The sequence below is a fragment of the Microtus oregoni genome, unplaced genomic scaffold (genome assembly GCF_018167655.1).
Source record: "Microtus oregoni isolate MIOR12 unplaced genomic scaffold, Mior012 000017F_ref0000208, whole genome shotgun sequence".
Lineage (NCBI taxonomy): Eukaryota > Metazoa > Chordata > Mammalia > Rodentia > Cricetidae > Microtus > Microtus oregoni.
This window is the reverse complement of record NW_024543076.1, coordinates 6,511,191-6,525,336: the sequence shown is the minus strand read 5'-3', so window position 1 is coordinate 6,525,336 and position 14,146 is coordinate 6,511,191. Positions and strand designations below refer to the sequence as shown.

General features: G+C 41.6%; 1 protein-coding gene across 3 annotated transcripts in view; it reads right to left on the bottom strand.

The window, feature by feature from the left end:
* The window catches only part of Ubap2 (ubiquitin associated protein 2), a 72,020-nt gene that overhangs the window by 28,576 nt on the left and 29,298 nt on the right, over positions 1-14,146 (bottom strand). For all 3 annotated transcript variants that reach the window (XM_041667323.1, XM_041667324.1, XM_041667325.1), the window contains 5 exons: positions 7,176-7,253; positions 5,486-5,596; positions 3,828-3,981; positions 1,650-1,727; positions 693-741 (listed from right to left, as the gene is read on the bottom strand). In XM_041667323.1, coding sequence (XP_041523257.1) covers positions 693-741; positions 1,650-1,727; positions 3,828-3,981; positions 5,486-5,596; positions 7,176-7,253 — 470 coding nt within the window. The remainder of the gene's footprint in view (positions 1-692; positions 742-1,649; positions 1,728-3,827; positions 3,982-5,485; positions 5,597-7,175; positions 7,254-14,146) is intronic.

The following is a 14,146-nucleotide window of genomic DNA, read 5'->3' as shown; positions in this document are numbered from 1 at the left end:
GCCTGGTCTACAGAGCTAGTTCCAGGACAGGCTCCAAAGCCACAGAGAAACCCTGTCTCGAAAAACCAAAAAAAAAAAAAAAAAAGATACATAATAAATATAAATAAAAATGTAAAAAATAATTAAAGCCTAACTGAATATCCATAAGGCATCATGATTCAGATGATTACTGAAGAAAAAAATATGAATGTTACAATACACACAGAATATGAAGTAAACAGAAAAGCTATCAGTTTAAAGGGTGGGGTTCCATGTTTGAGTTGTCTTCCCACACAAAAAGAAACAATGAGAAAAAGAAAACCTAGAAATAATAGTAGCTAATTATAACACCTACTTAGAATGGTCAGTTTTTACTATCACTCAGGATAAAATATTTCTACATAAACATATTTTGTGTACAATGGCTGTATTTAGCTGGCTTTTCAACTGGCAACAGAGATGATTATGTACATAAGCCTGCTGCCTTGGGAACATTTGGCAGTGGCTGAGGGGCACACACTAGGAGAGGATGACGCTAAGCATCCATGTGCAGGAACAACATCTATCATCCCAACAAAGCATATCCATCAAGAATGCCAGCAGTGCCAAGCTTAGAACCCCAAATTCAGATCTACGACAGAAAAAGTGCTCTAACTAGGATAAATAAACTATAGACAGGAAATAACTACAACCATAGGAGAGCTGAGACTTACCCCATGCTTTGTGAAGAGAACCTTCCTGCCCCTCTGCCACGTCCAAATCCTTTAAAAAACACAATTGTAGAATATAGTGTTATTTTTATATTGTATATTTTTGGAATGATTTAATAAAGCAGAGAGTTTCAGGCCTATCTGGGCTACACAGAGACTTTCTAACCAATCTAGACTGTAGTATGAGATGCTTTAAAGCACACAAATACAGAACAAACAAACAAACAAAAAAAACCCCACAAGTTACTAGGCAGTGGTGACACGCCCCTTTAATCCTAGCACTGGAGGCACTTCTGTGAGGTCAAGGCCAGCCTGGTCAACAAAGGGAGTTCAAGGACAACCAAGACACACAGAAAAACCCTGTCTGGGGGCTGGAGAAATGGCTCAGTGGTTAAGAGCACTGACTGCTCTTCCAGAGGTCCTGTGTTCAATTCCCAGCAACCACATAGTGGTTCACAGCCATCTATAATGAGACCCAGCGCCCCCTTCTGGCATTCAGGCACACATGGAAGGAATGTTGTACACACAATAAATATAAAGAAAAACCCTGTCTAGAAAAAAGCAAAAACCCCAAAATAAAGAATAGACAGTCTATGCATACCAGAACTCTCCACACCCCTGCTTAGAATCCAATCCTAAGCGCTGGGAATACATCTGTAGCCACCATGGACGATAAAGGTGGTTTTCAGACTCCTGACAATAACCAGTCAGAGTCTAGGGTCTAAAGCACTGCTCAGAGGTGGATTACATTCTTATCAAGGACAGGCACTGAGCAACAGCAGAAAAACAGAACCAAAGTAAAATGTAACAACAAAAACTTCTGTAGTTTCGTCCCAGGCAGCGGTCTACATTGCAACATCTCAAGGACAGCATTCTTTCCTAATGCATTTCCAGTCTCAGAAGCACCAACCCACCTTCTCCTCTGGTGCCCAGCATTCCATCTCACTCATTCTCCCTTACCTCTGCCTCGGGCCCGCTTTCCTCGTTCTGAAGGCTTGTCTCCTTGGTTGTAATCAAATCCGTTTTCTTCACCTTTGGCTACAGAGGAAAAAAACAGAAATGCCAACTCTTCATTTCCAAACCTATGTATCAAACTTATCAGGCACTTAGAAAACCAAGTGCAAAATGAACGAAGAGTAAAAAGTGCCAAGCCATGGTTACACTGTCCTCTGATCCCACAAGTTGAAGACCAGCCTGGACTACAAGTGAGACCCTCTCTCAAACAGCAGGTTACAATGTAAACAACATTCAGAAAACAGGAAAAACTAAAAAGTAGCACAAAACTGAAGTACATGACTGAACACTTCTCAATCACTAGGATGTTGGAACCAGAGAATCGTGAGTTCAAGGCCACCTGGATAACACAGTGAGACACAGTCTCAGAGGCAGGCAGATCTTTGTGAGTTCGAGACCAGCCTGGTCTATAAGAGCTACAACAGCTCCAGAACTCCAGAGAAATCCTGTCTCGAAACCCCCCCCAAAGAAATTAATAAAATTAATAAAAAAATTAATAAAATAAAGGCTCCTGTCAAGTCTGACAATCTGAGTTCAATGCCATGACCCAAATGGTAGAAGGAAAGAGACAACCCGAAGTTGTTCTCTCAGCATCACGTGAGTGCCATGGCAAGTTCACCCACAAACAACAAACAGACGCCAGGGCCTTTGTGCTTGCTGAGCTAAATGCCCAACCTCAAGTAATTTTTTTTTTTTAATTAAATTTAAAGCCAGGCTGATGGGCAGAGGTTAGTCCTAACACACAGGAGACAGAAAGAAGATCTATGTGAGTTTGAGGTCAGCCTGATCTAGAGAGTGAGTTCCAGGACAGCAAGGACTACACAGAAAAATACTGTCTTGAAAAACCTAAAAGAAACAAAAACTTAGAGCAAGACAAGGCATGGGGGGGGGGGGGACACCTGTAATTTCACTGCTGGAGGAAAGAGAATTTGGTTAAAGTCAGCTCAAGACCTACTGACAGTCTAATTAACTTCTAACTAATTTTATGAGGACTAGGGGAAAGCAGAAGTGAAGCTTTTTGAGACAGGACTATGTAACTCAGGCTGGCCCTAAACTCAATTTTCCTACTAAAAGATCTTAAATTCCAGAATTACAGGCATTACCACACTCCACAGCAAGTAATTGATCAATATCAACAGAGTACACTAACTATAAAATGTCTCCTAGGCTGTTCCAAGTAAAATGGGGTCAAAATATGGATGCACAGGAAACACACCACGGCACACACAGAGCTCAGACAACAATCTGGGTTGTCCCTTTCTTTCCTTCTACCATGTGTCCTGAAACTGAACACAGGTAGGTCATCAGGCACGCAGGTGCCTTTACCTACTGAGCCATTTCTCAGCCCTGCTTTTCTATGGAGGTTAAAATAAACAAAAAACCCTGGCTATTAAACTTATCTCCTTTAGAGTTTTTTGTTGTTGCTGTTGTTATTTAGGATGGGGGGGGGGGGGCGCCAGGGTCTCACTATATAACCCTGGCTAGGCTGAACTGGTGATGAATACCAGGATATAACAGTGAAGTAACCTATACCCACCCCAAGCCCAGCTCATTGACCTCTAACAGATACTAGTCTTCAAGAATGTAAAAATAACTACACAGGAGAAAAAAAATGACAGACTGAAATTTGCGGGCAAATGAATGGATCTAGAAAACATCGTATGGAATGAAGTAACCCAGACCCAGAAAGACAAAAAACATATGTACTCAATCATAAGTGGCTTTTGGACATAAAGCAAAGAAAACCAGCCTACAATTCATAATCCCAGAAAACAATGAAGATCCTAAGAGAGACATACATGGATCTAATCTAATGGGAAGTAGAAAAAGACAAGATCTCCTGAGTAAACTGGGAGCATGGGGATCATGGGAGAGGGTAGAAGGGGAGGGGAGAGGCAGGGAGGGGAGCCGAGAAAAATATACTGTTCAAAAAAAATTGATTAAAAATTTGTAAAATAGTTATTAAAAATGCAAAAATGAACTCCATGCAGCCCAGTTCAGCACTGATAGGCTAGTGATCACAACATGAAATTTACATTGACAGGTGGGTTTATGGGCATTCTCTGGGCTGTTCTTTCAGCTTGCAGAATGTACAAAAATGCAAAACAGAGAAGCCATACTCACACTCTCGGCCTCGGCCGCCACCTCTTCCTTTTCGGTTGTTGTTTCCCCGTCCACGACTTGTTTCTCTCTCTGTTCTCTTCTCTCTGTTTTCTTTATTTTCGGAGTTTTCTTTCCCAAAATTCTTCTTCTTTCCCCCTACAGTCTCCCATGAGGCCTATCAGAAGGTAGAGTTCAACAATCACTGAGCTGTCACACGGCTGTCAAACCTTACATTCTAATTCTTTCCCATTTACTTCTCTACTTTCCTTAAAAAGACAAAACTTGGAGGGATGGGTCAATCCCCAGCACCCAATCAGGTGGTTCATAACTGCCTGTAACTCCAGCTCCAAAGGAATATGACAATTTGGACCTCTGAAGCCATGCACAGTTGTATGCATGCACACACAAAAAAAATCTCAAAAGCGACAACAAACCTTGATAAGCTCTTATTAATACAGTGTACGAATAATTACAGACAGGCTTTTCCTATGCAAATACAGAAATAAAGTTAATGACATTCCCTAAAATGACTCCTCTATATTTTAAATTAAAAGATGTAAAAATTGTTGCTCTTCAATTAAAAGTCTACAAATTCAATTTATTCTGCTTGCAAATCTTATTAAACTAAAGACACAATCCTACCCTTAATGCAGGAAGTCTTTCTGCACATATGTTGCTTTCATTGGTTAATGAATAGAGAATCTACATTGGCCTGTGATAGGGCAGAGTATTGCTTGGGGTGGGGACTAAACAGAATGCTGGGAGAAAGAAGGCAGAGTTAGGAGAAACCATGTAGCCCAGCTAGCGACAGAACTTTATCTGGTAAGCCACAGCCATGTGGCAATACACAGATGAATGGAAATGGGTTAACTCTACATGTAAGAGCTAGCAATAAAAAGCTAGCGCTAACACACCAAGCAGTGTTGTAATTAATACAGTTTTTGTATGATTACTTCGGTTCTGAGCAGACAAACAAGCAGCCCCCTTACTACACACCCTCACATGTTACAGGACAGCAAGCTAATTCCAAAGCCATGTACCTATACTCCAGAACTCAGGAGGCTGAGGCAGGAGGATTAAAAGTTAAAAAATACCCAGGGCTTCATTGTCAGATACTTCCTCAAAAAATAGAAACCATCGGTTGTGGTTCAGCAAATGCTAGCAGGAAATGATGGAGGGTCAGAGGCAGAAGACATGAGTTCAAGATCACTCTGAGCTGTGTATTTTTGGCTAAACAGATGGTTCCCTGCTTAAGAGTAGGTGCTGCTCTTTAGGACTTCTGTTCTCAGCACCCATGTTAAGCAGCTGACAAGTGTTGTAACTACAGCACTCTTCTAACCTCCTGGGGCATTGTCTCAGAGACGCACGTAACAGTAAATTTCCAGGAATGTATGGGAAAATAATGAAGCTAGGACAAGGCACATGAGAGAGGTATTTACAGAGTTTACAAAGGGAGTTCCACAGGCCAGGGTATCAAAAGCTGTTTTTTGGAAGGAATACCCAAGTTACTGCTCTTGCTGGAACTTTCCTATAGTGCTTATCTCAAATATGAATGGCCCTGGGTTTGTTTCCCAAAACACCCCTTCTAAAACATAGCAATGCCCCAACCCATCTACCACAACTTTCATCCAAGGTGAAACTGAAAATACGACCTGAAGTTGAAGGAAAAAAATGCTTACCGTATCTGAATCTCCTTCCAGCAATATATTGATAGCTTTGTTCACATCTCCATTACAGTCATGTAGAGCCACTATGCATTCGTCCTGATTTTTCCCCGTCACTTCCATAAGCTAGTCAAAATATCAGAAAATGGTTAAAGGAAACCAAAAAAAGGGGCATTCAATATTAACTTTGCTGATTCTTCTATCCTTCCACGTGAGGGCTCCAGTAAGTTTAGGCTCTAAGTGCATGCGTGCTGACTTTCCCATGCCCCATTAATACTAGTAGACTCATTCACAAACTTCCTCAAAGACAAGTCACTTTTTTTGTTGTTGTAACAGAATCTTATTATGCAGCTGTGGCTGACTTGGAACAACTTGCTAGATAGACCAGACTGGCTTCACAGTGCACCAATACCCCCAGCCAACTAGCACAATATACGCACAGACCAAATCCCAGAAATTGCTCAAACTTAGGTCAATAGCATAGACCATGCAAAGCTTTGATTTTAAAACATTAACTGGGACTTGATTTGTAAATGGCCACCATTCACCATTCCACATACAAATTTAGTTACACCCTATAGTCTCCAAAGCTATAGAGATACCCTGTCTGGCGTGGGAGAGATAAGCACGCTATATTTCATCATCTGGCTACCAATATTAAATATCTGATCATAGGCACAAAATTCAATATCAAATACAAGTTCAGACTAAGCAATAAGTATATTTCAAAACTAAAAATCTCTAATAAAATAATCTCTTTAAGACTATAAGGAATCAAGTGTAAGAGCTGGCAGTTAAGAGCATTTGCTACTGCAGCAGAAAACAGGTTCAGTTCTCTGAAATCATATGGTGGTGGTTTATAATCATTCATAATTCCAATTCTGTATCTGATGCCCCTTATGGCCTCCCTGGTCAAAACTGTATGCAATACGTGTGTGTGTGTGTGTGTGTGTGTGTGTGTGTGTGTGTGTATAGGCATGATCCACACATAAGAGAAAAATTTTTGAAATAATTTATTTTTTTTTTATTTATTTATTTATACAATATTCTGTCTGTGCAGGCCAGAAGAGGGCACCAGACCTCATTACAGATGGTTGTGAGCCACCATGTGGTTGCTGGGAATTGAACTCAGGACCTTTGGAAGAGCAGGCAATGCTCTTAACCTCTGAGCCATCTCTCCAGCCCCGAAATAATTTATTTTTTGACCAGGTAGTGGTGAAATACACCTTTAGTCCCAACACTTGGAGAGGCAGAGTCCAACTTGGTTTACAAAGTGAGTTCCAGGACAGCCAGAGCTGTTACACAGAGAAACCCTGTCTCTAAAAACCAAAAGTAAATATATAAAATTGTTTTGTTGTGTTGCTCTTTTGCCTGCATGAATGGAAAAGGAGCTACAGACATTTACGAGCTGTAGTGTGGGTGCTGGAATTTTAAGTGGGTCCTCTGGAATGAGCGACCGCTACAGCCCACCAGATTTTTAATTTACTTAGTTTTAATTTTACACACTGGTGTTTCTGCCTTCATAAATGTCTGTGTGAGGGTATCTACAGACAGGTGTGAGATGCCATGTGGGTGTGGAGAATGAAAAGTAGGTCCTCTGGAAGAGCAGCCAGTGCTCTTAACCACTGGGGCATCTCTCCAGGCTCAGAAATTTTTTAACTGAGGATAAAGAAGAAAGTCATATCATCCTTTTCTAGAAACATACCTGTTTAACTTTTATTTCAAATTCTGAATCATTCTTATCAAAGATCACTTGTGCGAGCCGCATCTGTTCAGCCGTTGCCTAGGAAGCAAAAAGAGTAGTGGGTTTCAGAAACCAAAATACTAAGACACACTAGAATCCAAGTCAAACAGAACTCCGAACCACTAAGCATCACACTTTTGAGAAACCACTAAGCATCACACTGACTAACCAAGTATGGTAGCACACATTCATAATCCCAGCACCTGAAGAGGCAGAAGCAGGAGGATCAAGGTTATCCTGAGGGGAGGGAGGGAGGTAAGCTGGCCGGCTGAATTTAGGACTATACTCCCATAAGAAAACTGTCATAAAATTAAACATAAAGGACTTGTTCCCTTGGCCAAATGACCTTATGGTCATGATGCTTATCTAAATTTCCTTTCCACTGAGGAGGTGAGGACATAGCAGAGGAAGACACCAGTAGTGGCAGAGGTATGTGCCTGTGCTCCCAGTACTCAGAAGCATCCTTCTGCTCACTACAAGTCCCTGGCAAGCCAGGGCTACACACAATAATACAAATGACACCCAACTGGTTATGGCTGGTTCTGAAGAAAAAAAGGCTGCATTTAATAATTCTGAAGTTAATCCCCTTTTACATTACACTCTAAATGGGGGGAGGGGCCTTTCAGTCAGCTCCACAGAAAATGATTCCTTATTCAAAACCCTGTTCTTAGAAAACAGACTTCTGGAGGCAGAGACAGGCAGGCCTCTCAAAGTTCGAGGGCAGCATGGTCTACAGGATGAGTTTCAGGACAGCTTGAGCTGTTACACAGAGAGAGAAATCCTGCCTCAAAGAAAGAAAACACAAAAACAGAAAACGGACCTCTGAATTTTTTAGGTCTCCTGCTGCGTTATTTATAGCAATTAAATATTAGTATCATAGTGTGATGACTATAAAATGCTCATTTGAGGTTTGTGGTGGTGGTTTTTCTTTTTTGGTTCTTTGCACAGGGATTCTCCACCTAACAGCCCTGGTTGTCCTGGAACTCACTTTGTAGACCAGACAGCTGGTCTTGAACTCACCGAGGTTCACCTGCCTCTGTCTCCCAAGTGCTGCCCACATCCTGCCTTGTTTTTAGAGTAACAGAAACTGAATCTAGGACCTCCCACGTGCTAGGCAAGCACTATATATTTTCCCTCTCCCCAATGTTTTACACTTTTGTTGTTTTGAAACCTGCTGAGTTTGAAGCCAGACCTAGTAGCACATTCTCACTCCAGCACTTAGGGGCAGAGGCAGGAAGAACTGTGTGAATTAGATGTCAGAGGCCCATAAGAAGAGATCCCCAACAATGTCTCAAAAATAGACAGACAGCCTAAATTGGCTGTGAACTCACTCTGTAACCCATAACTCCTGTTACGCCCTCTGAATAGTTGCTATTATAGGATTGTGTCACCAAGCCTAACTGCATTTTCCTTCATTTTCTTTTTTGAAATAGTCTTGGTTTAAAGTTTATAGTCTCCCGCCTCAATCTACAGAATCCTGAGATTATAGGCATATGTACCAGTATGCTTGGCATCTAAAACTTAGAAAAATTCCAGGATTAGGCCAGTAAGTAAATTTGGTAAAAGACATAAACTTTCTACCCTATCTCTGTACAACCTAACTTTACTTCAATGCACGTCTATTTGACTGTTCTTGCACATACAAGGTGTGGACAATGCCCGTCTCTGCACGTCCTTGGGTTCCATGATTCCTTGGCTAGGTGGAAACCAGAAAACACCACAGAAGCTCCTGTCTCTAAGCCCTCAATGCTGGTGTTACCCAGAATTCCCAGCCTGCCACCTGGTGCTATGCTGGAATCCACCAGTTCTCAAAATTGTACTCTTAGTTGCTAAGCTATCTTTTCAGGCCCAGGTTACTATTTAGAAAAATAATTTTTGCTGCCATTGTTTGGACTGCAGCTGCCACAGCTGATTTTGGAGCAGTCTAATAAACAAGCCAGCCTGGACTGAAAGTCGCTATATGACCTCACTGACCTCAAATTCAGCGCAATTCTCATGAGTCAGCGTTTAGAATGTCAGGACTATAGGTGTGAACCACCATGCCCATCTAAATTATTTTGTTTATTTAGGGAGGACAGCCTATAGCACCCATGTGGAGATCGTCTTTCCTACAGTCACTTGAGAGTCTTTGTCAGAAGCACTTTTATACGATGAGCCATCCCACCAGCCCTAAATTATCATTCTTTGTTTTGTTTTTTTGAGACATGGTCTCACTGTGTATCCCTGAATGGCCTGAAACTCAAACAGACCATGCTGGCCTCTGCTTCCCAAGCACCATCATGCCTGGCTAAATTAGCATTTTCCCCCTAAGACAGGGTTTCTTTATGTCGCTTTGGAACCTGTCCTGAACAAGCTCTATAGACCAGGTTGGTCTTGAACTCAAGAAATCCCCCTGCCTATGCCCCCCAAGTGCTGAGATTAAAGGCATGCGCCGCCACCACCCCCCAGCTAAATTAGCCTTCTTAAAGTCTGCATTGTCTCCTGATTACCTACTTAAAAACCTAAATATGTATTCAAGAATGGCACATAGAACCACAACTGAGGAGAAAAAAGCAGGAGGATCACAATTTCAGGAGTCAGCCTAAGGGACAGAAAGGCAGAGCCTCAGTCAATACAGCAATCTGTTAAGAATCTCATAAAGGAGTCAGGCAGTTTATGTGTACTCGGGACTGAACCAGGGTCTTGTGCATGCATGCTAGGCAGACACTGCATCAACTCAACTCCAGCCCAGCTCCATACAGCTTTTATTATATATATTTCACTCATTACAAGGACCCTTAATCAAGATGCAGTTTCTGCATCATAAAGCACCTTTCACAAGGATTTTCCTTTTCCAGCAGCTGTGGCCTATTATATACAATCTAAAGCCAATCCTATTAACCCAATCTATTCATGCTGTTACCTCAGTTTAACTGCCAAATACTATTGTATTACACCCAGAAAGATGTCTGCACAGAAACTCAATGCCCATACTTGCTGACAATGTTAATGCAATCTCCCCCAGGATACACAAAGACCAAATACACTTTCATTATTCCTACTGCACACCAGGTAACTTTTCCCCAACCATCAACTGAGAAGTCCCAGTGTTGCAGACCAAGGCCCAACAGCATGATAGGTGGTCAAGGCGAGAGGAAAAGCCAAACGACCTCTGAAATGGAACTTTCATGCTACACTGAATCTAAGTGAGAGTTATTTTTGAGTGTGATGAAGTCACGAGTGCTCCTGGTGCTAACATCCCACAGGAGCAGTCTGTCCCATTTCATGAATTAAAACAGCCCCTCTTCTGCTTTCCACAGCAGATGGAAACATTGTCTATATATCACTTTCAATTTAGAATATCTGGGGGTGTGGAGATGAAGGGAACTGGAGAGATGACTCAGAGATTAAGATCAATAGCTGCTCTTGCAGAACACCCAGATTCAGTTTCCAACACACACATGGCAGCTCAAAACCACCTGTAATTCCAATGTCCAGAGATCCAATACCCTCTTTTCCGGTCTCTGTAATACCAGGCATAAATGGTGCACATACATAAATGCAGGAAAAACATTCATACATGAAATTACATTCATAAATGAAAATAAATTTGAAAAAAAAATGTTGTGGGGCTTAAAAGACAGCTCCTCTCATAAAAGTACTTGTGCAAGCATGAGAACCTCGTTCCAACAGAAAAAGATGAACATGAAAACAGAGGCTTATATTATAACCCTACCACTGTGGAGACAGAGGCAGACAGATCTTTGTGAGAACACCTTTAGTCTACACAGCTCCACAGCAGCAAGGGCTACAAAGTGAAATGCTGTCTCAAACAAACCAAGTGGGAAACCACCAAAGAAAATGGGAAAACAACATGGCCCAGTGGGTAAAGGCACGGACAGTTACATGAGCCTGGTGACTAAATTCAACACCCAGAACTCTAATCTAAGGTAAAGGGAAGCTGACAAAGTTGGCCTCTCTGTATTCACACCATGACATGCTTGCCTTTGTGTGTGTGCTTCCATGTGCTCACAGACTGACTGACTCTCTCTCTCTCTCATACACACACACACTTTTACTTTTAAAAATAAAGTAAAATAAAATACACGTTGGTAATGAGCTATGATGGCAGTGCTGATATGTAATCTCAACACTCAGGAATCAAGGCAGGAGGACCATGAGTCACAGGCCAACCAAACTATGAAGACCCCTATCTCTAAACAAACAAAAGCAGCAAGAAGAAAAACTTTTACTCTGTAAGAAACTAAAAAAAGAACTGCAAACCAATAAACCACAGTCAGGCAGAAAATAAACAGAAGTCAGAGAAAGTAAAATAAATGAAGATTAGAAGAAGGGAAGTCAATCAATCAGGATAGACTTAATTCACAGTTGGGTAGTCACTCACACTTTTAATTCCAGCAACTGGTGGGATTGAGTAGAGATTCTGGTCAAGATCAAACCCACCCCGGGCTATGGACTGCCTTCCAGATCAACTGAGTTACAGACTAAGACTCTGTATTTAAAAGGGGGTGGGGTCTTCTGGGGTCTTTTGGTGATGGGAGGTGGGAATGCTTTGCTTTGTTTTTTGGTGGTCCTGAAGACGGAACCTGGGACCTCTAACGAGATAGGTACTCACTCTTCTACTGAACTAGCTCAGAAGCTGACTCAGAGTTGGGTGGGGGGCAGGAGATGTATGCCAATAAAATAGATAATATACACAGCTACAAATAAAAAGATGAGATTCAAGAGTAGTATAGGGAGTAAAAGAAGAAGAAACAGTTCCACTAGAGAGAGTGCAAGGCATGGCAGCATACATCTAAAATCCCAATACTGAAAGAGGAAACTGAGGCAAGGACAGACTAGCAAGACAGTGAGACCTCACCTCAAACTTGCAAGTGACAACAAAAATGAAACTTTAGGCTCACAAAATTAAACAGCTTAGACAAAACAGAAAATCCCAAAAATAAATGCCTAACGACACAAGTCTGACACCAGAGTTCCACCCCTGGAATATGCATAAATGGTCAGGATGCAATAGAGCGAATCTACAATCCCAGCATGTCTACCAAAAGATGTGACAGGAGAACCAGCTTGGAAGTTCAAGAGCCATCTATCTAGCCTGAAGACACCTGCCTCAACAAGAGAATTTACACTCAAAGGTTTTCCTCTGACCTGCACATCCACACCATGGCTTGTGCCTACCCACACTCACATCATACATATACACAAAGGAATGCGGCAGGTGGGGGGGCATCACCTATCGAAAAAGAAGACTCTTAATAGGTTAAGTAACTAAACTAGTTGTCATCAAAACTTCCCAGACAAGTGGAGCATAAGTAGCTCACACCTATAATCCCTAGCACTCATGGGCTGAGGCAGAAAAACTGAGGGATAACTGAGCTACAGTGAGTTCTATGTCTGCCTGGTTTACAGAGTTAAGACCATGTTCTCAATGAGTGAATGAATGACTAGATCGTAAAATCCACGTCAGGCATAGTCAGTTTCTCTAGGTCTAATTCATAAACTCTGAAAACTGATAAAGGACACTTTGCAACTCTCTGCAAACCAGGACTGTAGCTACACCAAAAACAAAAAACATAAATAAGCATACTTTATTAACAGAAAATAATTATCAGATCAGGTGCTGGTGGCACACAACTTAAATCCCAGCACTCGGGAGGCAGAGGCAGGCGGATCTCTAAATTTTAGGCAAACCTAATCTACAGAGTAAATTCCAGGACGGTCAGGGATTACACAGAGAAACCCTGTCTCAAAAAAGTTAAAAAAAAAAATCAGGCATGTTGACACATGCCTTTGACCTCAGTGAGTTTGAGGTCAGCCTGATCTATGTAGTGAGTTCCAGGACAGCCAAGGCTTCAGAGAAAAACCCTGTCTCAAAGACGAAATCAAAAATAAAAAGAAACCAAGGAAATCTGTCCTCAGCAGTTTCCTAAACACTAAAAAAAGGGCTAAAATCAACAGACAAGGAAATTAGGCAAGAAAACTAAACTAATTACATGATAGAATTCTGTGTTTAAAAATTAAAAATTGTGTTTATGTGTAAACAGAAAAATGAAATCCAAAAATACACCCTTCAAATGTGCATAACATCTTGAGAACAATAATACAATTAAACAGGGCAGGGATAACAACGATCTGGTAAACAATTATCATTTTTTTCTAAAAACAAAAGGTTCCTCTTTAGAAATTACAAAATCGCCAGGCGGTGGTGGCGCACGCCTTTAATCCCAGCACTCGGGAGGCAGAGGCAGGCGGATCTCTGTGAGTTCGAGGCCAGCCTGGTCTACAAGAGCTAGTTCCAGGACAGGAACCAAAAGCTACGGAGAAACCCTGTCTCGAAAAATCAAAAAAAAAAAAAATAGAAATTACAAAATCACAAAGAGAACTTCCATTTCACTGACTGACAGGATCCTGTAAGTAAGTAATTCAAGTCTGCTATCATGCCAGACCCAACTGACACAATCTGACACTATTTGCTAATGGTTGGGACCTTAATGTATACAGTAGGAAACACATTATGTTCCCTCCCTCTAAACAATGTAGCAACAAGAACAGTAGTATTAATAAGGAAGCAAGACATGGGCATTGGGTTTTTCTTTCATTTACTAGTTTGTGTGTATGTGTCTGTCTGTCTGGATGTCAGAAGCCTACAGCACACATGTGGAAGTCAGGGGACTTTTAGGATTAAATTCTCTCCCACTACTCAGGTTATGACAATAAAATGCAGGTCCTCAGCCTTGACCTCATGTGTCTCTACCCGATGATCCATCTCACTGACTGAAATACTTCTGGTATTTATCTACTTATCTATTCATTCATCCATTTATTTGGGCAGGGGGTGGGGTAGACAGGGTTTCTATGTAGCTTTGGAACCTCTCCTGAAACTCACTATATCAGCTGGCCTCAAACTCACAGAGAACTGCCTGCCTCTG